Source organism: Branchiostoma floridae, chromosome 18 (assembly GCF_000003815.2).
Source record: "Branchiostoma floridae strain S238N-H82 chromosome 18, Bfl_VNyyK, whole genome shotgun sequence".
Taxonomy (NCBI): Eukaryota; Metazoa; Chordata; class Leptocardii; order Amphioxiformes; family Branchiostomatidae; genus Branchiostoma; species Branchiostoma floridae.
The window spans coordinates 13,044,552-13,071,787 of NC_049996.1; the positions used below are offsets into that span (position 1 = coordinate 13,044,552).

Genomic DNA, 27,236 nt, shown 5'->3' on the forward strand with positions numbered 1-27,236 from the left:
CATAGTTTACCTTCATTTAAAACTCGATAAAGAAAGATTACTATCTCGTATTCCGTAAGACACTAAGTATTTTACAAGTTACCATTGCATTCCAATTCTCATCGACCTACCTACCTTAAGTAACCATACTTGTAAACTTTGATATACAAATGTACATCAAAATGTTGTAGTCTACTTATGGGTTGATAACAAGTAAAAAAAGTAGCCTTCAATATGAAGTGGCCAGGAAGGTTGAACAAATTACTGAACACAGAGGGTATAGTACAATAGATTATCATAAATCTGTTCTTCTTTGGATTGACGACTTTAAGTATTTGTGGTCCAATTTTTGTCACATTACGCCATATATTTGCTCCTTTTAAAGCTCTTTTATATGACTTATAAAATTTGGAAATGGACAAAAGTTTATGACTTATAAAATTTGGAAATGGACAAAAAGTTTATGAGCGCACAAATGGAAAATAAATTCTAAAATTTGGAAATGGACAAAAGTTTATGAGCGCACAAATGTCATCCATATTATGGAATCAAAATTACTTCCATGAAAAAAAGTTCTATATATAGTGCTGATCAGGTTTGTAGCCAACCTGAAATCATTTTCTGTCCTCACGATTGTTACTTGTATTGCACGTCGAAGGCGCATTGTTCCTGGTGTTCAGGGGCATACTCCACTGGTAAAACTTTAAATCTAGACCCTATGAAATGCTATTTCCTGCATTTTGAGGTGTTATTTTGCTGGTAGATAAGCTGTTCAATGCAATCTGTTTTGGTGAAAAATTACACAAGGGAGACATTTTTTTCATTATCATTACATAATTTCATCGATTTTTGTTCATCATAGATGGAATGGGCAAAGTTTTTTGTCGTCGCCAGCTGCAAAATTCCATCAAAGGATGGAAGGACGGGTGCTGGCTACAACCCTGGTGCTGATACAGAAAGACACCTGGGTCTAGTACCTTGGGATACTTGATTTTACGGATGGCGTAGTAACTGCCCTCTACACTGTAGTCTGGAATAGCCACGTCTTGTACAGCGGAGTCGTTAAAAGTCGCGAAACAGATGTGTGTACCGTTGGGTGAGAACCACATGGCTTCATGGGACTGAAGAATCTCCTCTGTAAGGAAAAGAATAAATAAAACTCATCAATTTCCAAAATTTCAAGTTGTTATCAGGTTATATAATATTGTTAATTGCTTATCAATTAATCCCCAAGGAAAATATTATGTATACTCTGGCATTTTTTAAGCTGATGACCTTTATTAAACCTCTGAGGTACAAAATGTATGCTATCAGCATCAAATCACTAATCACATCCAATCAACAAAAATGGTATGAAATCAACGATTACAACAAGAAATATACACAAATTCTAGTAATGGATGCAAATTGGGAATTCATAAAACCAAGATCACTTAGAAATAAGTTGTTAAACTATCGAAATAAGTTGTTTAACTATCATACATTTTAACACATGTAAAGTTGTGTTCTGAATCATGATGATGATATTCTGAGATATCAAGTAAAGGATTGACAATGATAAATTATGATGTAAAATCAGGACAGGATTTGCTATCAATGTTTTGTTATTGCCACACCACAAAGTCTTGGCGTACAGGACAATTCCCATCTCTATTTTTGTGGCCCTTGGGCTGTACATAATCATCTGGTGTATTTTGCCAGCCAGTAGGTACCCCAAGTATGAGTAATGAGGCTGTTTAACGTACTAGGGTTGTGTAGGGTTGTGTACAGTGCATGCACGTCGTACAGATAATACAGCAGCTATAGTCCTTAATTATCATCCTTTCAAATTATAGAATTTTATTTCTTGAAGAAAGAAGTAACTTATTAGTAAATGTTTCAAGACAATCAACGGTTTGATGACTGAAATAACCAATATTTGTCTAATTCTGGTAAATGCGTGTTCCAATATCTATGATGGTGACTAGGTTGCGAATAGAGTTCGAACCATCTCCCCTCACCTTCATACACCCAGTCTGGGATGCCATTAAACACCACCCCCTCCTGTCCCTCAAATGTCAGCTGGACAGGTTCTGTGGCATAACTGTTCTTGTAATAGATGTTGTTTTTGTAAACAAATGCCTGCAAAGAAAACAACAGTATTCTAGAAAAAGTGGCATGATCAGAGTGGTGTGCAGACCTTTATAATAAATGAAATAATAGAATATTCACTTCACATTTTGTATTTCATGGCCTACTTATGTCTATTTTTTTTACAACAATTTTATTCTTATGTAAATTTTAAGTACTGCTAATTAGCAAAGACAAAAGCAAGACTCTGACAGCTTTTGGGAGCAGAGAACAGCTAACAATTTCAGAGGTTTGAAAACAAGCCTGCTTTATTCCACACTGCAGCTAGGTGGGGCTGCTGAACAATACTGTCTGAATCGTATTCTACCATTGCCATATATGCCATCCCAAACGTAAAGGATTGTCACACATGTATGCATATACAAGATAAATCATAGTCATATTAAAAAGTAGAAATGAAATAAAGATAAAATTACAATCTGATGGTCTCTAGGTCCAAATATGGCGAGCTGAAGTGTGGCTTCCCTCATGGAGGAGTCGGGCTTGAGTTCCACTGATGCTCGTCTGGACGGAGAATAGCACATTTACACATAATTAACATAAACATTCAATGGGATCCTTTCATATTTCTATATGATCTCCAGGCAGATCCTACTATAGCATAAGATAGTGTCAAAAGCTGTCAAGGAGTGTGTTTCGCTACCAGGCAAATGGACACCTTTTGGCTGACTACACTCCTTGGCAAGTTTGGTACTATATTCTATTTTGCTTTTGGACAGACGAGGACGATGTGGCACTGCACTCAAGTTTTTGCAACTTATATTAACAATGCCACATACACGGTACAGACAGAAGGAAAGTCGTGTAAAGTGCCTTTCCCAAGGGCACAACGTCGGGGGCGCGGTGGGAATCGAACTCAGGACCCATAGATTCCGAGCCGAAAGCTCTACCAGTTACGCCACGCCCGACGCCACAGTTACTATATTATGCCATTGTAGGATCTGTTTGGAGATTATTTCTATACACGCCAGACCAGAACACTCCTACATGACTGTACTACTATCTACAATATTTTGTTGTTCTGTATACATGTATATGTAGCCTTGTAGTATTATTATCTAGCTAGTAGTTATTGGTTGCCATCATTGCACCTCGCGCGATTGTTGAGTAATCAAGTTCAAATCTGACTTTTACTGGTGAAGAATGTGCAGTACTGAAGTGGTAAGACAGGGGGCATGGCTACATTGAAAGAAGGGGAATACAAATTTGACAGATATAAGAATAGCATATCAAGAAAATATGTTTCAGCACAATAAGGTTTCACATTTTGGAATGATGTATTGACTACATCAAAATGCATATTAAATCTAATTCACAGAATCAAAAGACTTACTTTGTGTTGACATTAAAAATTGAGTACTTTGCTGCAAAAGAGTGTCTGTATCGCTGTAAGAGATAGAGAAAACGACGGTGTAAAAAACATGAATGAAACTATGCTTACTTCTAAGAAAGGTCCAAATTTTGCATAACCTTAAATGCAATTAATTCAACAAATATTTTTTAGACTAATGCCATTCAATGACTAACCAAAGAATGGCAAAGTTTTTGAAACTAAAAATCATTTATATTATTTAAAAAAAGGACAATTTGGGGAGATCATTGAGGCCACTAAAACAGGCAGATACTAGCTTACAACGTAGCCCCTAACTCAAGATTCTGTCCTTTCTGCCCAAAGCATATTGAAGATGAATTTTACTTTATAATGAAATGTTCTAGATACGCTAGTTTACATAATGGATTATTCATATTTCTCAAATCAAGTACAACAGATTTCAAGAGACTCAATGCTGCAAACAGATTTGTACATATCTTTAGATGTCAGAACTCCCATAATGCAAAAATAGGCAAATACATGTACAAATGTCATGCATATCAATGACTACAGACTCTGCTATTAGAAAGAATACCGAAATTAATGATTTAAACTACTCCATTTGCAATACTATATCAAAGAATTATGTTAGCCCTTATTGTAACGTTAAATAGGTTGTTCAGCTTTATCCTATACCTCTATTTTGTACTGTGTAATAGTTGTTGCAATACATTGTATCATATACAATCAGGGATAAACAAGTCCACTAGCCCTATTGTCCAGGGCAAGTGAAAGTGCTGTTTGGGCAAGTGCATGTCCTACCCCACTTGTCCAATCGGGCAAGTAAGATTTTTCCATTGATTTTAGTGCAATTTTGATATACTTGTTACTTTTTACAGTCATGACATCAAGCAATTGTCTACATAGAATTCCATTGCTGGAAGCGAAAATGCATATACTAGTAACAGTGACATTTGAATTTTGGGCAAGTGAAAAATTGGTTCTGGCAAGTACATTTTTTATGTGCTTGCCCGATAGGACAAGCGGATTTTAGAAAACTTGTTTAACCCTGACAATTGTCATGCAATAAAGTTCTTCTTCTCACCTTGTTAACATTGTAGATCAGCAGTGCGTACTGCAGGTCAGCGGAGATTCTGTATCGGGAGGCGTCAATGTCACTCTGCAGACAGAGAGAAGAAAAGTCAAACTTCACAACAAATATCTGAAGAACTTAAATCACACCAAATTCATTTGTTGCTTTTTGGATTTTTTGGACCAACAGGTAAAGAAATTAAGAAAAATTGGACCAACAGGTCGAAAAAAAAGGTCTGGGGTGAGGATATAAGGCTTAAATAACATAATAAAACAACAGCCTGAGGAGTTTAATGGCATGTTCTATACATTGAATACCTAATCCTTTGATTTGTTACTATTGTTCTGAATGAAAGGTATTGGTTTTAGACTATAATTATGCGTATGAGGCTCTGAATGGCAACATTTACAGGTTTGTGATAGCAAAACCTGTATTATTTTTTTCTGGACTTTTTTTTTGAACATGAAAAAAATGGACAGGTGAATCCAAGAAGCAACAAATAAAATTGATGTGGCCTAAAAAAAATTGACATGCATGATTTTTTTTCAATTTACAAGCCATGTACTGTACAATATCATAACTGTAACATATTATTAAATACTAAGAATGGATTTATCCAACCTACATGTATGATGATAGTATGAAAATGTCTGTACTTACAAAGGTGTCATTTTTAATGATGACAGTAGATGAGTTGTCTGTAGCCTTAAACTTGACAACAGCATCACTTCCATTCCTATAGACAAACTCATCTCCTGCAAAAAGACAGCAGTGGCACAAGGTTTAGACGACGTCTGCTCAAGTCTAGACAAGTTTTTGTTTCAACGTTAAATCATGAGAAGGTCAAATCAGCCTGCAGGCCTCTGTTCATTGTCAGCATTGTCACGAAGATAAATATGGCTCCGTCAGACAAAATAAAAGTAAAAAAGATACAGATTACATCATAAAGGTTCAATATAAATCTTCAATATCATTATGATAATGATTTATGCACACTTGTATACACAGGACAAAGCACATAATACAGTAAAAGCTGGTACATTTGTACTTTCATTCAATTTGATAATGGTTTATATCCATCCGTTTTGTTCTGATTTGTCATTTAAAGAGTTTCAGAGAATTGTCTTCATTCATAGTTAGGGTATAAAAGATCAGTTCTTCCAGATCTCTTCAGTGTCACTGACGGAAGATAGTGGATACTATCTGAAACATCTGACCGTTTCCAAAATCATATCCAGTAGCTTGAGTAACTTTTTGGCAGATGATATGGATGATCATTGAAACTTTATGCATCTTTTTCTTTACCTTGCATGACTCTTTGCTGACTCTGGTTTTATTCTAAGATATAACCAGTTGTAGCAAATAACCAGGCTTTAAGACCTCTTTGCAAGTCATTCACCCTTAATTAAAACATAATATAGAATTATTATAATCATACGGTGGAACTAACATTTACTGTAGAATTAACTTACCACTGATCCACTTCAATGAGACACCTTGTGCCTTCCAAGAGTCGTCAAACAGGTCGTCAAACATAAACTTGGGATTCGTGTTTATGTGTGAATCTGAAAAACAAACGTTTCAGAAAACATTCAGTAAAACACATCAACACGGAAAGAGAAGTGGCATCGTATGGCATAATGATAGGGTGTTGGGCTCATAGCTCAAGTCTCCTGATATGCTCTGACGTGCCCTTGGGAATTGCACTTCATGTGACTTTCGTTATTATCTTTGCCAATATGCCACTGATGCCATCTGTATTAGATCTAAAATATAAAATGAAAACTCTCCTGCTGCTTGTTAAGTTTCCGAAGGTAAACTTTTTGCTTTTGTAACCGGATTCCAATTTTTCCAAATTAAGCCAATCAAAACGTGAAATGTGTGGTTTATGGTATTACGTCTGCCCTCTCCACTCTGCTTGTGGTTTGCTTGGTGAGTGTACGCTTTTTATTAATTTTGCCCATGTTTGCCATGTGGCCTTAAATTCAAGATAATGTCACCAAGTTTGATGTTATTTGGACAAAAACTACTAAATTAGTAGTTTTTGAGCATTAAATGCTCCTTTAAATTTGGAGAAATTGATTAAAGTAACATCAATTGTTGAACGCCTGAACGCCTCATACAACAATTTTGTATTGTTAATGTATGCCACACTCAGGAAGCTACTGCTGGAGGACATGGGTTTGCAGGCCGGCGAGCTCCGTACAATCATGCTGGACAGGAACACGTGGAGACGATGGTGTCACCAGGGCTTTAGCCAGCTCGAATTTTTTTCCGTCAGCCAATTCCAATCGTCGTGAAAATCGCAAAAATTAATTTTCCCCATGACACTACAAAATAGTAAATGTTGCCATTGAGACCTTTAAAAACCGGTTTTAATGAGATTATCGTATGCAAAAGAGCGCCGACACACATTGTCAACAATTATAACAATAGCAAAACAAACAGTGTGTGGATTTTACAGCCGTGGACAGCGTCCCCAAGCCGCCTGTAGCTTCCACCAAGGATTTTTGTCCGTCAAGGTTGACGGATTGCTTTTAAAATTTTTCCGTCAGATGCAGTAAATTTCCGTCAATTGACGGAAAAACGGACGCTGGCTACAACCCTGGGTGTCACCTCCCCGAGGATGAACTGAACTGTACTGAATGTATGTGGTCGCTGTCTATGTGCCCACATTGTATTGCCCATGTTGCATTCTGAATTCACGACTTGCACACTTCCCATAATTCACAGCGCCAGGGTTATGGATATCGTGACCCGTGAGGTCATCAGGCGAAACCAACTAACAGCTACAGTGGTGACGTGCTGGCTAGTTTATACTTCTGACCACAAAACTTGTAAAATTCTCAGCTTTAATAATAGTAGTACCTCCTTGGTAGTACTATTTGTTGTACAACTCATTAGTTTATATGCTTTGCTGCCATCGTACTGAAGGTTTTAGCTGGTTTCACCCTGGTTTTGCACCCTGGGCAACGGTGGTAACATCCATATCCGTAACCCTGGCACTGTTAATTATGGGAAGTGTGCAAGTCGTGAATAAAGTCAAAGTTGAAGTCAAAGAAAGCCATGCTGACCTGGCGTTAGCAGAATGACTGCAGTGACGATGAGGGAACACACGATGAGGATGACCAGTAGGGCGATGATGATGCCCTTCCAGTTCCGCTGGGATGGGTTGTTCCCAACCAGCTCCTGAAAAAAACCCAACAAAAATCATTATCATATCATAAATTTACGACCATATATCCCTACACAAAATAAAGCACTTACCAAGTTGAACTTCAATCAGTCCTCTGATCCTTATGAAGTTAAAATGACCCAAAAACCTAAGTCACACATCCGGACCAGGAGTGTGACGTCAGCAAAGGGTCAAAGGTGCTTGGTAGTTGGTATCAGCCTCCGTCTCGGTTGAGGGAAGGTTGGTAGGCTCTGATGTATCGTTAGTCCCAAAAAAGAGACATTCCAGGGTTGGCTATTAATAAATAGTATTCTTGGGGAAAAGTGACAATGAAGTCAACCAGCTAATGAAAGAAGAAAAAAATCTAAACAATTTTCTCCCTTCTTACACCATATTCCTTTTACCAGACATTTGATCTCTAAATTGTGTTTAAAATGTGAACATTGCAACAATGTTCAAAATATGGTAGTAACTTAGGGAAAGAAATTTGATTTTTAACTAAACTGGTCTCAGATTTATACAAGCTTTAATTTTCTTTCTGATAGAAAATTTACACACCAATCATGTATCATAGAAAACTTCAATGTGCCTAATATATAGAATGATGATACACTGTACTTTGACATTAAAAGTTCAATGAAGATTAAATCATCCTGTCTATGGAACCAAATATCATGGCAACCCAGAGTTTCTTTGTTAAGTTATCCTCAACAAAGCAATGGTGGATTGAATTACAGTATTTTCCATATAAAAATTGTTGAAAACTTTTGATACAATACACCCGCAGTGCCAGAACATGCAGCTAAGAGGCACTAACATATACCACTTCTCTCTCACCTCAAATGCTGTCTGACACCAAAAAATCAAGACCAATCAGCATGTCCATCACAAAAGATACAAAACTCACAAACTCACGGTGCTGCAGTACCAAGGTCACACACCAGGAGGTGCAGAATTGAGTCTGACCTTCATCTTCCTATTCACATGCCAAATACCATCACAATCCATCCAAGTTAAAGATGAAATACAATGTACATGGTTGTACATGTTGTATATATTACAACTAGAATTATCAGCAAAACTTGATTATCCTCTAACCTGAAATTCTATGGTTCTTTATTAAATACTTTGATGTAAATGTGGCCACCCTAACGAATCAACTACATTGTATACATTATTTTCTACACTGTCCTCTATACAATGATGCAAGACTTGATATGTTGTCATCTTTAACCACTATGTTCATGCAGGGTATCTTACCATTCGACCCAAGACACACCACTGAAAATATTGTATGTTCAACTCTACTTAGGGGAAATGCACTCTTATCTACCATTCAAAATTGTCTTTTATTTGATGTCGTATTCAAGTTCATCCAACAGACAGGTCGTTTTTAGTTTTAGTTGATTATATAGCCTTATTTGATTATTCCTAAGTTTGTAAACCAGCTGCACGTTCATTCTGTTACTTGACTATGTTATTTATTGTTCGTTATTTTGTATGTATGTCCTTATTTTTGTCATGTGTAAGAGGAGAAGACCCAGATAAGCAACTTTGCTTTTTGTCTAATCCTCATTGAATAAATGTGAATAAAAAATAAAATAAAATAAAATATTTTGATTTTATCCTTTGGGTTGATATTTAAATATCACGAAAATATTGTAACACTAGTGTACAAAGTTTGTTTTATAGTATAACCAAATTAAGGTACACAGGTGCACCCACAGTAAAACAAATCAAAGTAGGTATCTGAGTAGAAAAAGAAATACGTGCATAACTCTTTTTTTTGGTGCACAAAATGCAAATAATGCACCCAATTTTGTTAGCCTTGTGTATGCTAATCAGAATATCTGTACCTCATATTATTGCCTGCATTTAAGCCTCTAGTAACAGGCTGTCAGACACTTCCTTACGGGGGCCCCAGTACTTTATAGATCGGTGAGCCACACATGGACTATTCGTGCATGAACAATGTGCTGTACATCGGGCCTGACTATGTTATACTGTGGTTCAGACAACAAAACCAACATAGCTGGCCAACATGGCAAGGTTTTACGTCATTTCACTGATTTACTTCTGATAATATTGCTTGATAGGCATTGTACAGAAACTAATAATCTTGTATGATAGAATTAATATTGGTTTAGCTTGATGTGGGAATCACAAAAGATAATTTTGTTGATATCAAAATGACCTTATTTCAAATAAGCTTCTAGAATTAAAATAGTATCATTATGGTAAAAGCATCTATAACCTCAAAGGTGACTTACAATCATGTGTAAATGCATGTATTCAGTTTTGTTCAATCAAATAATATGATTGTACAGTTCTCATATCTTACATAGATGAGGAAATGTATAATTATATTATATGTTCAAGCAAAAAATTGTATTTTACACTTACTGAAATTTAGGCAATCACTTCAATTGAAGTAAAAACCTGTAAGCTTCAATACTGAATTTAATTCATTTAGTACATTCTTAAGTGTACAATTAACATTATCTTAAAGTCAATACAAGAGGACATGCTTGAAAACACAGCAATCTAATCTGTTTGTTTAACATAAACTTAAGTAAATAATGCCAAAGTAAAAAAAAAAATGTCTATTTTGAAGATGTTAAATAAAGTGTATCATGATGTTAGGTGTGAATACAGCCAGATTTTATGACCATTTATCCTCCAGGCTACATATATTCAACACTTTGAAACATTGTTTCATGACCCTCCAGTGCAACAATTTCCCCTCATATACCTTATATGGGGAATGTTCGATTGGATATTTCTGTATTTAAGACTGTTTCCAAATAGTCTTTGCTGCTCACTGTTTTTGATGATCTATAAGTTTTGCCCAGAGGAGTGGGTTTGAATCCCTTGGCTTGCGTGGAGCTTCTGACACCTTTATGATTATCAAGTGAACCAAGAAGTTGAACCACAATGATGGCTGGGAGCTGCCCAAGTCCTACTTACCCCTACTCAGCAAGGAGGCGGGGGGAGGGGCAGAAGATCCACGCAAGTCTCGACCTAGTTCTCGCAACTCTCGCGAGAACAGGGTCACTCCGTGAGCAAGATGGACTAATAGCCAAAATTTGGAGGTACGTGTGTTTTACCTTTAAAAAGCAGTCACTGCATTGTTGAAAATCCTATTAACTAAACTTCCTCTTGATGTTAACACTTTGAGAAACAAAGAAATAATTTGTCATGGCCCACAGAAGTTATCAAGCGCAGCCCTGCAGTGATAATGACCTTGGGGACAGGGTTGACCTATCTGTTCTGATAGGACATGGCGGCACAGATATCCCACAGGACAGGCTTCTCACATTCAGATGGGCTGGGTCAATACCTGATCGATTCAAACTCTATTACACAGTGTTATCTACTGAGCAGTACCATCACCACCTGCACACATATAGAAACTACAGCCTCCCTGGAGATAAAGGTGACACACCTCCTACACTTCTAGTACATAACAGGAAAATTACCCTAATCTAAATATGTTGGACATGATTCTGGTCTCTTGCTTCTCTTGTTTGTAAATTAGGGCAGCGATGGTAAAGCTAAGGGCACAACCCGCCGTACAGGTACTTAAAATTTGTCTGAGTGTACATTTTTTTGAGAGGCCACATCTGCCAGACTAGTATTTCTGAAAATGTTCAGGCTGTACAGGGCAGGGGTGTTGCCCATACTGGCACGTACAGGGGGCGAATCCGCAGCTCGATGGCACACAAAGTTTTGCCTATACGTAAAGTTCTACGGCGTGTCTGCGTGCTCCAAAATCCGTCGGATTCCCTACGATTTCGTACAGAGGCGGTACTTACCACTTACGGGTCCCAAAAGATTGCCCACATTTTGGCACGTAGACAGCACGTATTTGCACGTACAGTGTGCCCTTAGCTTAAGGTGACACACCTCCTGTACTTCTAGTACATGACAGGTAAATTACCTTAATAAGTTAATCGAGATTCAAGGTCAACATGTTGGACATGATTCTGGTCCTTGTTAACTCTGTAGCTATGACAGCTATAGAAAGACAACCAAGCATGGTTTGAATAATTATCAACATGTTTATACAGCACAATACTAAGGATCTGAATTCTTACAATTTATTAGACAACAAATTCCACTAACAGTTATAATGCCCACTCCTGACCATTAAAATGAATGCCATTGAATGAATGGTTTATTCAATTATACTGAAGAGACAAAAACAGCCTTGTAGGCTGAAACCATACTGGCTGCCTGATATGTGCTGCAGTTTAAAATGTAACATACACATAGACAGCATAATTCTGACAAGCGATGTTCTAAAATTGTTTCAAATCACCATTAACATGCCATTACCTAACAAATTCTGTAATTGACAGTATTGGGGATGATAGAATTGTACCTTTGGGAAAGGCACTTTGAGGCCCCATGTTTACATGTACAGAGAACCACATCAATTCACCAGGTGCACCACACATTTTACCACTTTCTAACATCAAATGCTGTCTGCCACCATAACATTTAAGACCAACTACATGTAGCATGGCCATCACAAAAGATACAAGACAAACTCTGCTGCAGTACCAAGGTCACACACAAGACCTACATGTATCCACATAACACATGTGAAAAAGAGTAAGGGCCCTTCCCAGTGCAATATGAGAGGATCAATTATCCTAGTTTGTTACATAAACACAGCTATGTAATATTTTAATTTCAGGTGATACTCTGTTGCATTTAAATGCAGTTTACTGGGTAATTGCTAATTTTCAAAATTCACAAGAAACCTCAGACATTCTTACTGGATTGGTTTGAGGGTTGTGCAGTTACATGCATGACACATATATTTTTGTCAACTTTGCTTACACATAAAAAAAAAACACCCCAGTCAGTAGAGAGAGAACAAATTTCAAATGACTCTTGACTGGCAAAATTAAATTTTTCCAAAGTCAGGAGGTACTACTCATTTTTACACCAAGGCAAATAATGAAATTCATACTAAAGTGTCTTTCCCAATGCAGGACTTGAAATACTTTCTTTCTGCATACCTGCACTGGTGCAGGTAACATTGAAAATTACCTGCACCAGACAAATTTTACCTGCACCACTCTGAATTTAGGATGTATACATGGATCATACTAAAATTGTTGAGGAACCATTGCTATTTTATCCTTTATACTTTAAAGGTGCTAACATTCAATGCAGCGAATAACAATCCATGTACACCCACATCATATGACATTTATGTATAAAACCCAGTACATGGACCAGAGCAGTTTAGGTGCAGGTAGACACCAAAAATACCTGCACAGCTCCAATTTTACCTGCATTATAACCTGCATATGCAGGGGGAATTTTGAGCCCTGCAATGACACAACATTGGTGGCATATCAGGGGATTTGAGCCCACTAGTATCTCTGGGTTCTGGGCCTAACTCCCCCCACCTTTCTGCAATTATAATGAGTAATAGATATACCCAAATGGAGACTTGTGATACTCACAAAGCAAGGTACAGCAACAATTACTGTTACAGCACTTCTTGTTGTCAGGGTCATGCGGGGACACCAGCTCAAGCACTTCAATATACCCCGACTCTTGCACCTTTCCTTCATCTGTGTTCTCAGTACATGTACCATACTGTTTATCTTCTACTGGCAGTTCCAAATAGTCCACCTCCTTGAAGTTAAATTCCGAGGATCGTCTTTTTGTATTGTTGAAGGAGACAGCCATGTTGTTCTGTTACGGTTAACCTTAGCCGCAGTGCAGCAATCTAAGTTTGCGGCATGGTCAGCGTTTGTGGTATCAACAAAAACTGAGATCAACACAGTGAAAATACTGAGGTACCTGTTCATGGGCTATCAGTCAAGTGACTACGAAAACTAGGAACATAAGATTCCCAGCCTTCCCAGGGGTATTGTTTATATGACAAGGCTCCGTCCACAAGCATGCTATATTTACGCCACACCAATTTTATTTGTTGTTTCTCGGATTTCCCGACCCTATTTTTTCGGATTTGAAAAAAAAAAAAATTGATGGCCTCCTTTCTCAAATTAACTACATGCATGTATGGACCTCAAATTCCAGTAGCTGTACGTGCCTACTTTGGACGGTACACTTATCATTTTTCTTCAAACTTTGAACTACCAGGGACCCCCTAAATGTTATTATTTATGTTGTGTAACTTGAGTAAGCCCCTCGATCTCTCTTACCCCCGACTTTTTGAAAACTTAAAGTTTTTATTCCATTATTTTTTTCCACCGACCGACCCAATTTTTTTCTGAAAATATCCGAGAAACAACAAATAAAACTGGTGTGGCCTTATAAAAACTTAACCAAAACAGACACAACGGACTTGCTCAACTCTGACAGTAAACTTATTAAAGAAAAGAATCAGTGACTGGCTTGCATGTCAACCAGTTCCCAACAGCCTGTCCCTCTTATTCTATGTTAAATCTACCTGTTAAACTGTAGTGTATCATCAGCTTCATGCAGAAGAGGGTCTACATGGGGGGATCCTGGAAATGTTAAATCATAGTAGTTTAAGAGTGCTCAATGCTTAATGGTGAATTCAAGAGGATCGGTAACACTTTGTGTTTACTAAATGAGTTCATTAGGATGTTTCATTCTAATCATGGGGGAACACAGACATAACCTGCAATCTGTTATCATAAAATTTTTTATATCAGTGAGCCTATAGGTTCTGTACTTTGTAGTTTTGGCAGAGGTGCCAACCTACCAAGTTTCTTTGTAAGCGAGTATGGGAGCCATTGTAAACTAATGAGGATTGCATTTGGGTTAGTTTAACGATTACTGCGATATAAAAAAATTAATGACACATAGAATTAAAGCGACCGATTAGACTTCATGAATAATTCATCAACTTAATGTTAAATTACAGTGGTCCATCTACGAATAACAAAAATAGCTCAGTACACCTCACGGACAGAGGCATGCAGACCCTCACAGATATCTGGCCAACCCTATCTCTCTACATGCATGAGGACACAACAAATCAACAACATTCCCACATTGTTCCAACAACATTCCCCCCCCTGAGAGGTCATACTCTAAGACTAGTTAGAGATATGCGCTATCTGTTTGTGTATGTCCTACAGAAAACATAATATTTACATCATCACACTAGGTACAAATGAATGTAGTTTTTGTGTGAAGTGCCCTAAGATGGTAACGCAAGTTCACCTTTATCCACGGGATAACCTTTATCCGTTATTATAAAACACGGTATTTTAAGAAAATTATGTCAATGGACCGTGGTTTCAACTTGCACTAAAATATTGCATCTTTCAAAATATTGCACCATCTGTCGACTTAACATCCCTAGATACCCTGTTTGAAGAAACAACGGATATAGGCTACCTGCTGCAGATAAAGGTGATCTAACGTTACCCTAAGATGGCATAAATTTTTTGCTGGTCTAAGCATTAAATGCATAAGGATGCTGTGTTTGTTGCCACTGTCCATGTATACCAGCATGGGTACATAAAGAAGGGTTTTTGGAGTAGAACGATGGGCAAGCTGTTCCCATCATGTCGCGACAGTTACCATGGCAACAAAGTTCCCTGTCTACCACCCCACGGGGGGCCCACGTGCTGTTAATTTCCCCAGTCCGTCAGTAAACTCGCAGCACACGGACGTGCGACCGGCCGCTGCTCCACATTGTTACGGAAAATCAGCTCGGCAGGCATTTCTGGTTTCGTCCTCATGCCTCCCATGTGTTGTTTCTGTTGTTTTGAAGCGCCAGAATAAAAGGTTGTATTTCTCGCCAAACGCATTGTCTCTGTGGTTCATCTACTCCGTCGTTACAGCTAAGATAGCTCACAGAGTTTGGAAACAAAAACCTATTTGCCCTGCAAAGGTTAGTTCAGGTAGAGAATTGGAGCTGTGCAAGTATTTCTGCAGCCCATGCAGGGTGACATCTGTAACACTAGTTCACCTTTCTTTGGGTAACCTATATCCGTTGCTTTTAAAGACAAGGTATTTGGGACATCCCGTTGATGGACATTGGTTTCAAATTGCAATATTTTCAGTATATTGCATTTAAAACTACAATCTGTCTGCTTGATATGCCAAATTGCCCTGTTTAGAAAAACAACACATATAGGTTACCCCGCGGATAAAGGTGAACATGCATTACATGTATGGCAGTTGTGGCCCCCAAATGTCTTATACTTTTATTCTATACAGAAATTGTACCTTATTTCAATTTAAAACCACCTGGCATCTATCCATGGCTTCTTGAGATGTGCTATTCTACTACAGTCCATTACAACACAGACTACTGGCAGTATCTTTTAAGGCCCTTGGGCCACACCGATTTAATTTCTTGGTTCACGGATTCGCTCGCTCCTATTTTTTGGGAAAAAAAATAAAAATAAAAATTACCACTCAGCATATTTTCACCATTTATGAAACCATTCACCAACTTTCTGGTGTAGCAAATTGGCCTTTATATTATAATCTCGTCAAAGTGTGGGTAGAGGTGCTGTTTCTGTACAAAAATAGTGTTTTTGTACTTTTTTCAAGCTGAAAACTTTTTTTCTTTATGTTTTGGATTAGAAGTTACCTTTACCCCAACCATTTTACAATTTTTATTTTTATTTCGCCCTTTCGCTCATTATTTTTTATGAAAAAATCCGTGAACCAAGAAATTAAATTGGTGTGGCCTTGGTGGCAAATGCAGAGATTTGGCACACTGGCGCACCAAACCCGTGTGCACATTTGGCACACTTTTGACAGATTAGCTGAAGGGGTTTGGTGTAAGGCATCACTCCATTGTCACGTAAAGTGGAAATTCCCAAAGGGCACAACATTTGGGAACAACATTTAACCCAGCAAGAACAATGGAGTCTAAGCCGTGACATTACATCACACAACCACTACAAATGTCTACCAAAAACACATTTAACCTTTTTTGTACAGGGCTCGAAATACCACCTGCATATATTATGCAGGTTAGTGCAGGTAAAATTAGAGCTGTGCAGATATTTCTGGTGTCTACCTGAACCTAACCTGCATTGTACTTGGTTTTATATACACGTCATACATGTCTTATGATGTAGGACTGGTGTACATTGTATATATTGGATTGTTTTTAGCTGCATTGACTTCTCCCACCTATGAAGTGTAACTGAAAAGATAGCAATGGTTTCTCAACAATTTTAGTATGACCCATACTTTCTAAATTCTGAGTGGTGCAGGTAAAAATTGTCTGGTGCAGGTAATTCTCAACACTTTTTCAACACATTTATGCAGAACAAAGTATTTTGAGCCCTGTTTGTAAAGGCCTACAACGGGATGTACATGTATGTATACCACGGGTATCAAAGAGATGACAGTGATTGACAGGGAGGTGATGACACACCCACATATCTGTGGTCAAACTGTTATCTATCCACCATTCAGCACTTTAGCAGTAACCTGATGCCCCAGTAGATACGTGCTGTGCATACGGAATGAGTCAGTAAAATTACCACATGACAACACTCCCATAAATTTAACAGCTAAAGGGAATAATAGAAAGTCCACGATTCTCAATGGATAATTTAAAAAAGAATGTCTAAAGCCCCGGTCACAAAGCGCGTACGATTTCTTGCGATGGCATATTCCGCATATCGTACGATGAGCGCAGTAAATCGCAGCAAAATCGTAAGCAAAATCAGCCATCGCAACGCATCGGATGATGTTCAAAATTTTTCCAGCGTCGCACGATTTATCACTTGTGTCTCTTCTGTATAGCCGTCTGATGGCTTTTGTGCTTCTTTAACCAACAAAATGTGGACATAGCTGTTGAATACCTTCCTATAATATCTTTAACTGTAATAATACATTAAAAAAGACCATGACAACAAGAGTATTACAAGCAAAAGTTCAAATCAAGCACAAGTACTGGTATGGTTATTTCGGCCTGCTTGCCGGCTCTACGTGTCAGGCTCTTTCGAAGATCGTATCATGATATGCTATCAACAAAAAGATGCCATCATACAAAAATCATATCATAAGCATTATATCATATATATTTCTGACTCATAGAGCCTGCCTTTATGTTCGAGTTGTCCCCATGGTTATTACGATTATGGTAAACGGACCCAAGACCGACGAGAGCTGAGATTTGATCTAATTATAAACTCACGTGCATGAAGCGATCAAACAATTGTCTGCATCACCTGTGCGTGGCGCGCTGTTCTCTGGTTGCAACTGTGGCAGTTGCGATTGATATATTTTCCCTTTTCGTCAATATCGACAATATCAGGGAAAACTGAAAGCATCACAAGATGCTAAAGATTCATAAATCTATAACCTCATCAGTAGACAAAAATTGCCGTAATGAAGTCTGCTATGGGGGCAAATAAAATCTTACGACGATAGCGAAATTTTGAACATGTTCAAAATCCATTTCAGCTCTATTTTTCGCCATACGACGCTCCCCGATTTACTATGATTCACTGCGATTGACGCAGGCACACTCTTATGACCTCATCGTACGATGCACTACGCGCTTTGTGACCACGGCTTTATATACTTAAACCATTGCTTCCGATTCTGCCCCGACTTACGACGCACTGCGCTTATCCTGCGCATCGGAAGGAATCGCAAGGAATCGTACGCGATTTGTGACCGGGGTTTAAATTGATCATTTTGAGATAAGGCATACATTTTGTATGTTTCTAATTACATGTGAATCAGTAATAACATTTTACCTAATTTTCAACAATGTTAAACTAAAAATTAGTTTTCCAACACACATTTTATTTTAATCATGTATTATCATATCATTATATAATTATCATTATAAATGGGGCCTAGGTTTAGAAAGCCAACATTTTTGTCCAAGGTCTGACCAGCCTAACCTACAACAATTTATTTTAATTTTCTAAGACATTTGAATAGTATGTGATATTGAGTTCAAACAATTCCCAAGTAGAAAAAAGCTCAAATACTTCATCATACATGTAACGCTAGTTAACCTTTATCCGTGAGCTAACCTATATCCATTGTTCTTTGAATCATGGTATCAGGTCGACGGACAATGGTTTCAAATTGCAATATTTTCAAAATGTTCAGGTTTGAAACCACTAAGTTTCAACTTGTTATATCCAAATGCCCTGTCTTAAGAACGACAGATATAGGTATAGTGGGGCCGCGTAGCACAGTGGTACTGTATTCGGCCCGTGATCGAGAGGTCGCCGGTTCGAATCCGCCTACCGTGTTGCCGGTCTTGTGCCCTTGGGAAAGGCACTTTACACGACATTCCTCACTTTACTCAAGTGAAAAATGAGTCGTCCCTCGGATAGGACGTTAAATGGAGGTCCCGTGTATGGGGAGAGCCATACCCCATGCACGTTAAAGAACCCCCACACGTGCGATGGTGCGGTGTGCGTTGGTGCAAAATCCTTCTGTCGGGAGTTGGTGATTCACTTCAAATCACCCGGATGGAGGCCTGGCGAACCTCTGTCTCGTATCAGCCACATGGTGAATTACATCATTCACCCGGACGGGAGACCTGGCGCATCCCCGTCTTGTAATTAGCCTACGAAAGGGTATGTCACCCCGTAAGGGGCGGTATAACCCCGTCGTGTGTAGACATGTGCGAACATGTCTACATTTGATCACGTCGACCGATGATGATGATGATGATATAGGTTACCCAATGGATAAAGGTGAACTAGTGTTACTTGTGGAAATTGATTCATAAATCTAGTACTTAGAAAACCATCAAGTTTTCTGGATGAAAAGTAACTTTCCAGATTTATAGTGCTGCCTGTTAAAACCAAAATTGGGCAAGATTGATTTCTGTCCTACTAGCTACCAAAATGCATAAAGGTTTTAAAATGTGACTGGACTGTGGCTCAGGTATATGTATATCACCTCCTCACCTCACCGGTCCCAATTAGCCTCACCGGCCGTAGGGGCAGCAATGCCATCAACGTAAGTTTTCCATCTTCTTCTATCTTCAGCCAAGGTTTCTAGCTGATGTACTGTTTGTCCCGACCATTCTTTCAGGTCACTAGTCCAAGTCCGTCGTGGACGTCCCCTAGGTCTTACACCCTCCGCCCTTCCTTGCAGTATAGTGTGAGTCAGAGTGCCCTTTGCTCTTGTAGCATGACCAAACCACTGTAGCTTCTTCTTTTTCACAAGCAAAAGGAAACTGGGACATGGGCCTACCAGGGCATTAACACGCTGCATGACTTCTCTGTTTGTGGTGTGCGATGACCAGTGGACCCGAAGTAGTCTTCGGTAGCAGTTCATCTCGAATGCATTTATCCGTATCACAATCTCAGCGTTTAAAGTCCATGCCTCGGCTCCATATATGGGTCATGGTTTAATACAGTCACTGACTCAGGTGATAACAGAAAGCTAATACCTGTGTTGATACTATATGTATTATGTATTAAGGCCACACCAAATTTATTTGTTAATTCTTGGAAAATTGGACAGAATAGTAAAAAATAAATAAATAAATATATTAAATAATAACATTTTTCAAAAGGTCTGGGGTTAAGATATAATGCTAGTTCACCTTTATCCAATTTCAAGCAAAGCTAAGTACTTACAAATTCAATATAATGTCACTGTTAGATTGCAGTGGAATCAAGATTGACTTCACAATGTATAATTTTTTTGTACAATAATCTTTTCTCCCAGCCACTGAAACCACAAGAGAAATCCCCCCACTCTGGGCTCATTACACTTGCAATTACACCACCTAAATCCAGTCTTGCATAACAGCCAACCACAGCGCAATGTGCAAGCCAATATTCTTCTCAATACTTCCATCTTTTTCTAGTCAAGAATTCACCATTTACAATTTCTATGGGACCCGGTATAATAAATTATAATGATTTTTTTACGTGGATTCTATAGTTTTGTAGAAAAGCAGTGCTCATGAATATATAACGATGTACTAAATGATTTTGGTATTGGGGAAATAGTGCAGAATTTTTCCAGCATAATTACTGATGAATCAATATCTTTGATCACATTATTTGGCAATGCAACTCCAGTATTTTGTGATTTATTATATCCATAATTCATGCATCAATGCAATACACTTCACATGCATACAGCGTTTTATGCTGACCAACCCAGATTTCAAAGTAAATCAATGAATCAAACATGAAATTCAGCAAGCAGAGCAGAAAATTTGATATGCTCAACCATCATGTATTATACCCCTATTTTCCTATTTTCTGCAAAGCATATCTACTAGAAGATGAATAAATAATAACATAAACAACAATTAAGGTCTATCCTCAATTTTAGAGGGATGCAGGGACAAATGTAATTTTTAAAATCATCTGTTAGTAAATGCCATCTACTTTGCTGCCCTCTAAAATTGGCTATCAGTGATGCAAATTATTGCTATCTGTCTACCTGAACACATCGAAGGCCGGCCCTTTTACGCATATTGATATTCTATCAAAACCTCATCACCACATCTGTCCTGTGATTCGAAATCACGGCCCAAATTAACTCCTGTCACCATGCCCCTATGCACCACTACTCCACTATGACGTCTGCAAGCGATTTTGTGAGAAAATCCTTTTCAAGAAGAAAGCCTCTCTCCCTACATACATGCTCAGAATGCCATTGGAAAGCCATTAGCAGAGATTTCCAATGGAAAACAATGTTACACCAATTGTAACCACCACATCACAGTTCCATACCATGTCTGGATATGTTCTACAGGCACAACAGAACGTAAGCACATGATAAGGAGTGGATATGGAGGTAAGAGTGTTTACCTCTGCCTCAGCCATAGGCTTGGCTTCCCCGCCGCCTTCCGAGGCCATCTTGGTTTTGGCTCTTCCCAGAGATGTATTAAATATGTCTCTCACGGACCTGGCAGCGCCGACTAAATGTGCGCGGGCACCTCCAAAACATTGCCCTGGTTCTAACCCACGTCTATCCAATCACAGTGCTTCATTTAGATCAACCAATATATGTAAATTTAGCACACTGTGAACTGTTGTGTCAAATAATAAGGATTTTTTGACCGATTCTGTAGCAAAGGATGTTAATAACATTTTGTGGATAATTTGTAAGCTGGTTATCGGTAAGGAAAGGGGCACTCGAGCAGGGAATGTCATTTTGCATATGGCTTGTTACGTCACAGAAACGCCCACAGTGTAAGTGAACGTATTGTATCACATCATACAAAGCTTAATGTTATCATATATGTTCGCAATTATCATGCAATCAAGAATTGCAAACTTGACAATAAAAGTGTGTGTAGATATACAATGTATGCATGTCTAGCTGATTTATATTCTAGCTTATAAAAAGCAATTCTGACAGGAAAGATGTGGATTTTTTTGTTTGTATTATCATTATCATGCAAGGTTTGAAAGCATTGCTACATAAATGTATAATTTGGTTTGAGTTTTATCTTTCTTAAATGAATTGAGGTTTTCATATTCATTTGGTAATTTTGTATCTAAATGAGGTTATATAGATTAAATGTTACCATTGAAAGCTACATGTAGGCCCCAGATATTCAACCAGGTCTGGAGATAGAAAAAATGTCTCTTCTTCGTACTATGCAAAATTCATGTTAGCAAACGTTTCTTATGCAAGTTGAAACATTTACATTACATTAAACACTATACTCTCAAACTCACACTTACATGTAACGCTAGTTCACCTTTATCCGTGGGGTGACCTTTATCCGTTGCCTTTAAAAACAGCACATTTAGGAGTATTAAGTCTGCTGACAGTGGTTTCAAATTCGCAATATTTTCAAAATGTTCCGATTTTTAACCACCGTCCGTCTAATCTATATCCCTAAAAAACGTTTTTTGTACAAACAATGAATATAGGTTACCCTCGGATAAAGGTGAACCAGCGTTAGTTCTTTAAAATGTAATGATTAACAAAAAGTCAAATTTATACTATAACTTAGGAATTGCATGTTTGCATCTATTTTTACAGGTAATCACTAAATATGATATTACTGTTCTCTTCCTACATGTGAGTGAGACTACATTAAAAATGCCCCCCACTGTAGTTAGCTAGCCTCAGCTGATAAGCCACACGCCATAGTTTATCTTCCTGGCAAATACATGCATGTTTAAACCTGTCAGGGCAACCTTTAGGGCATGACATGTAGACAACTCACCAACAGCAGTACAACAAAACAGCTACATTTATGACTACCAGATATGGTTTGTTTTATGACTACCAGATATGGTTTGTTTGTTTGTGCATTTGTTTATTTGTATGTAACGTTAGTTCACCTTTATCCGTGTAGTAACCTTTATCCGTAGTGTTTAAAAGCGAGGTATTTAGGGATATCAAGTTGACGGACGGTGGTTTCAAATTGTAGTATTTAAGAAAAAAATGCAATTTGAAACCATCATTTGTCGGTTTGATATCCATAAATATCCTATTTTTAAATACAACGGATATACATGTAGGGCACCCTGCACATAAAGGTGAATTAGTGTTACAGTTTATAACTAACTACATCTTTGCTAATAAAATACAGTAAACAATGCTCTGGGAAATCTAGCAATGATTGTTTTTGCTACAAACAAATTTGCCCTGCAGATGTGCAAATACCTTCCAAAATTACAGAATGGACATCAAAATGTCCTACCAACTAAAATGCGCCAAAGTGAACCAAGCCAATATACCAGTCAGAATTTGAACTGTATAAATTCTAAAAAGAATCTCAGAAGATTAACTTTCAGCTATTCAATGGCCAAAGCCATGTTTGTACGGCCCTTTTACATGCAGATTTCTGATCTTAAAACAAGAACAACTGGAGCTTTTCAAGGTGCTGAAATGACTTCCACTGAACTATTTGTATGATGCTGACTAAATATGTGAATTTTACCATTTTCAATACTCCTCTTTATAATAAAACTAACTAGACAAGTGCATATGAAACTTAAAACAAGAAAATCTGGAGCTTTTCAAGGTGCTGAAATGACTTCCACTAAACAATTTGTATGTTGCTGACTAAATGTGTGAATTTTACCATGTTCAATACTCTTCTTTATAATAAAACTAACTAGTGCATACAAAACTTTATTTCATAGATTATCTGAGTGCAAAAATGAAATTTTTTGTACATCAAAGAAAACAGCACAATGTATGACGGTGTACAGCGTCAATGATTTAGAAAATTTAATAAGGCCGTATATACATGTAGGGTCATACATGTATACATGCAGGAACGCAATTGTACATGCCTTTGGATATATTGAAAATTCATTTATATTTGCTGGGATTTAATTTTGCGATATGAAGGAAATGAGCCTTAGGATTTTGTAATGATTGTTTTAAGTTTACAGTTGAAAATTATGAGCACAAAACACATCATATTCATAGTGTCTCGATTTTGTAACATGAAATGACAGCTTCTGCTGCAAAAACAATGGAACTAAATGTATGTTGATGAAGTTTAGACACCCAAGTAGAACATTACATAATTATGAATTATACAAATTGATCCAAATCAAGCAACTTACGCTAGTTCACCTTTATCCGGGAGATAACCTATATCCGTTGTTGTTCAAAACAGGGTATTTAGGGACATAAAGTAACCTAGTGGAAGTTTCAAACTGCAATATCCTGAAAATATTGCAATTTAAAACTAATGTCCGTCAGTGTGATATCCCCAAATACCCTGTTTTCAAAAGCAACGGATATAGGTTACACAATGGATAAAGGTGAACTAGCGTTACATATATTCTCCTTAAACTTAGAGAGTCAGATATTTCAGACAGCATCCACTACAAAATTACCAAAGACTGAAACCTGTTATTTTCTGTGAAACAAATATTACACCTGAATCAGCCCGGGGTTTCAAGCTACTGGAGGTTTGACAATTGCCGACCTGCCTCCCACATTTCCACTGCATAAACGTGTCTATAAACCGTCCCGGGGGATATGCAAATCCCTCCGGATCAATTCACAGAAAGAAAGCAAGGCAGCAACAAGGACAGGATTCTTCATTACTACCCATGGACATGTAACGCTAGTTCAACTTTATCCGTGGGTGACCTTTATCCGTAATGCCTTTAAAAACAGGATATTTGGGGATATTACATCGATGGAAGTTGGCTTGAAATTTCAGTATTGTCAGTATATTGCAGTTCAAAACTATAGCCCGTCGGCTTGATGTGCCTAAATACCCTGCTTTGAAAAACAATGGATATAGGTTAACCCGCGGATAAAGGTAGCGTTACTAAGTAGCAAACTGGAAATACTGACAATGAATTTATCTTCAGAAACAAGTCAGGTAACCTTTACCTGATGCAGAGAAAATGGCCAGAGTCTGTTTTACTAACTAAAAGGCACACCACATTTTGTATTACCTACATTGTCTCAAGATATTTGTGTAGCTGTACACAATATTCATAAAATAACTATCAAGTAATCTGTAATCTGAAGTGAAACAATATACTATGTACACCTCCATTTCTTAAATGATAACAAAAAAATCTATAACTATCATAAATCAATGGTAAGAAATATGAGAGCCCGTTTGAGTGAACAGGATATTGGGACACAGAATATGAAGAAGGGGCAACAGATGACAAAACCTGGTATAGGGTCCCAGAGATTTTGTAATAAGCTGAATTTTGAAAATATATGTTATTTGTATGTATCAAGACCTTGCACTAAGATGGATTGTACTATTATGAACCTTGTATTTATGAATGTTAAAATTACACTGGGCAGGACAATGTAGCTTTAATTATATTGTATATTGTGTTGTTATCATTGATTACATTATTATCATTTTCATTCTAATAACCATGTTTTTTTGTCATCGTTCTAAATTTCAAGTAATTATACAATATATCTCATCTTCCATCTGTAGTTGCATGTATAATGGGCCTTGATACACTGCTTCTCAAACCAGTCTCAGAAATTAGAAAGAATTGGTCCAATCCAAAACCAAGAAATCAGGATGAATTAGCCTCAAGATACCCTCAGAACAACATAATCTATCCGTCTATTTTTGAAATCATAATAATTATGAATTCCTGTCATATCATAATTGAAGAAATTATGTAAAAAAACAATGCAGAAAATTAACATGTCAATGTTCCTGATTACTGAATATGGCCGTAATTGGATCTATATTATCACAGTTATGCATTCCTGACACATTTTTATTAAAGAACTGTAAAGAATTAACTATTTAAAGGCATCTAATATCACTGTGTTAAAAGTGGAAATATTTTGGATAAGGCAATCTGTATGATATTGACATCTACCGCACTGTATTCTCACATTTACATCATCTAATATTTATCATTTGAGCGGTTGAAAATGGCCCAGAGACAAGTCACACGAGGATATTCCTTATCTTTGGAACCACCGAAAATTAGGCCTTTTAATGAATAGCAGGAATCCCTGTGTATTATATAGTCTGCCTTATTCCGAATATTTCCCCTTTCAACGATATAATATTGCTTAGGTTGCCTTACTATGTGTTCTTCATCAGTAAATAATGCTAATCAATGGAACCTACATGTGTACGTCCATTCCTACATAGCAGGGCATGCTGACATTCAACCTAATTACCAAATTCTATGCAGCAGTTCAGCACAGTGGGAATGCCACCGCAATGATTTCCAATAGCCCTGATCTGCTGATCATACACATCCAACAATACCAGAGCGGAATGGCTGAACTACAACAGGGCTCGAAATACCACCTGCATATGCAGGTTAGTGCAGGTAAAATTGGAGCTGCATGTGCAGGTATTTCTGATGTCTACCTGCACCTAACCTGCACTGGTCCATGTACTGGGTATATACAGATTAGTGCAGGTAAAATTGGAGCTGTGCAGGTATTTCTGGTGTCTACCTGCACCTAACCTGCACTGGTCCATGTACTGGGTATATACAGATTAGTGCAGGTAAAATTGGAGCTGTGCAGGTATTTCTGGTGTCTACCTGCACCTAACCTGCACTGGTCCATGTACTGGGTATATACAGATTAGTGCAGGTAAAATTGGAGCTGTGCAGGTATTTCTGGTGTCTACCTGCACCTAACCTGCACTGGTCCATGTACTGGGTATATACAGATTAGTGCAGGTAAAATTGGAGCTGTGCAGGTATTTCTGGTGTCTACCTGCACCTAACCTGCACTGGTCCATGTACTGAGTAAATACAGATTAGTGCACCTGGTAAAATTGGAGCTGTGCATGTATTTCTGATGTCTACCTGCACCTAACCTGCACTGGTCCATGTACTGGGTATATACAGATTAGTGCAGGTAAAATTGGAGCTGTGCAGGTATTTCTGGTGTCTACCTGCACCTAACCTGCACTGGCCCATATATTGGGTCAAATTTAAGTGCAGGTAAAATTGGAGCTGTGCAGGTATTATTGATGTCTACCTGCAGCTAACCTGCACAGGTGCATGTACTGGGTTTTATACATAAATGTCCTATGATGTAGGTGTACGTGAATATTGTTATTACCCCGGTAGCTGCATTGGCTGCTACCACCAACTTTAGTATGATCTATACAATGATAAATTCAGAGTGGTGCAGGTAAAATTTGTCTGGTTCAGGTAATTTTC

General features: G+C 37.8%; 1 protein-coding gene across 16 annotated transcripts in view; it reads right to left on the reverse strand.

Moving 5' to 3' along the window:
* Positions 1–27,236, reverse strand: part of LOC118405913 (dipeptidyl aminopeptidase-like protein 6) — a 239,590-nt gene that overhangs the window by 23,993 nt on the left and 188,361 nt on the right. For 11 of the 16 annotated variants that reach the window (XM_035805754.1, XM_035805758.1, XM_035805755.1 and 8 more), the window contains 8 exons: positions 7,589–7,703; positions 5,987–6,079; positions 5,175–5,269; positions 4,527–4,601; positions 3,443–3,495; positions 2,526–2,613; positions 1,980–2,100; positions 957–1,114 (listed from right to left, as the gene is read on the reverse strand). In XM_035805754.1, the coding sequence (XP_035661647.1) occupies positions 957–1,114; positions 1,980–2,100; positions 2,526–2,613; positions 3,443–3,495; positions 4,527–4,601; positions 5,175–5,269; positions 5,987–6,079; positions 7,589–7,703 (798 nt within the window). Of the gene's footprint in view, positions 1–956; positions 1,115–1,979; positions 2,101–2,525; positions 2,614–3,442; positions 3,496–4,526; positions 4,602–5,174; positions 5,270–5,986; positions 6,080–7,588; positions 7,704–13,172; positions 13,242–21,434; positions 21,583–27,236 lie in introns of those variants that run through there. The other 5 variants (XM_035805753.1, XM_035805752.1, XM_035805749.1 and 2 more) reach the window with 2 other exon arrangements.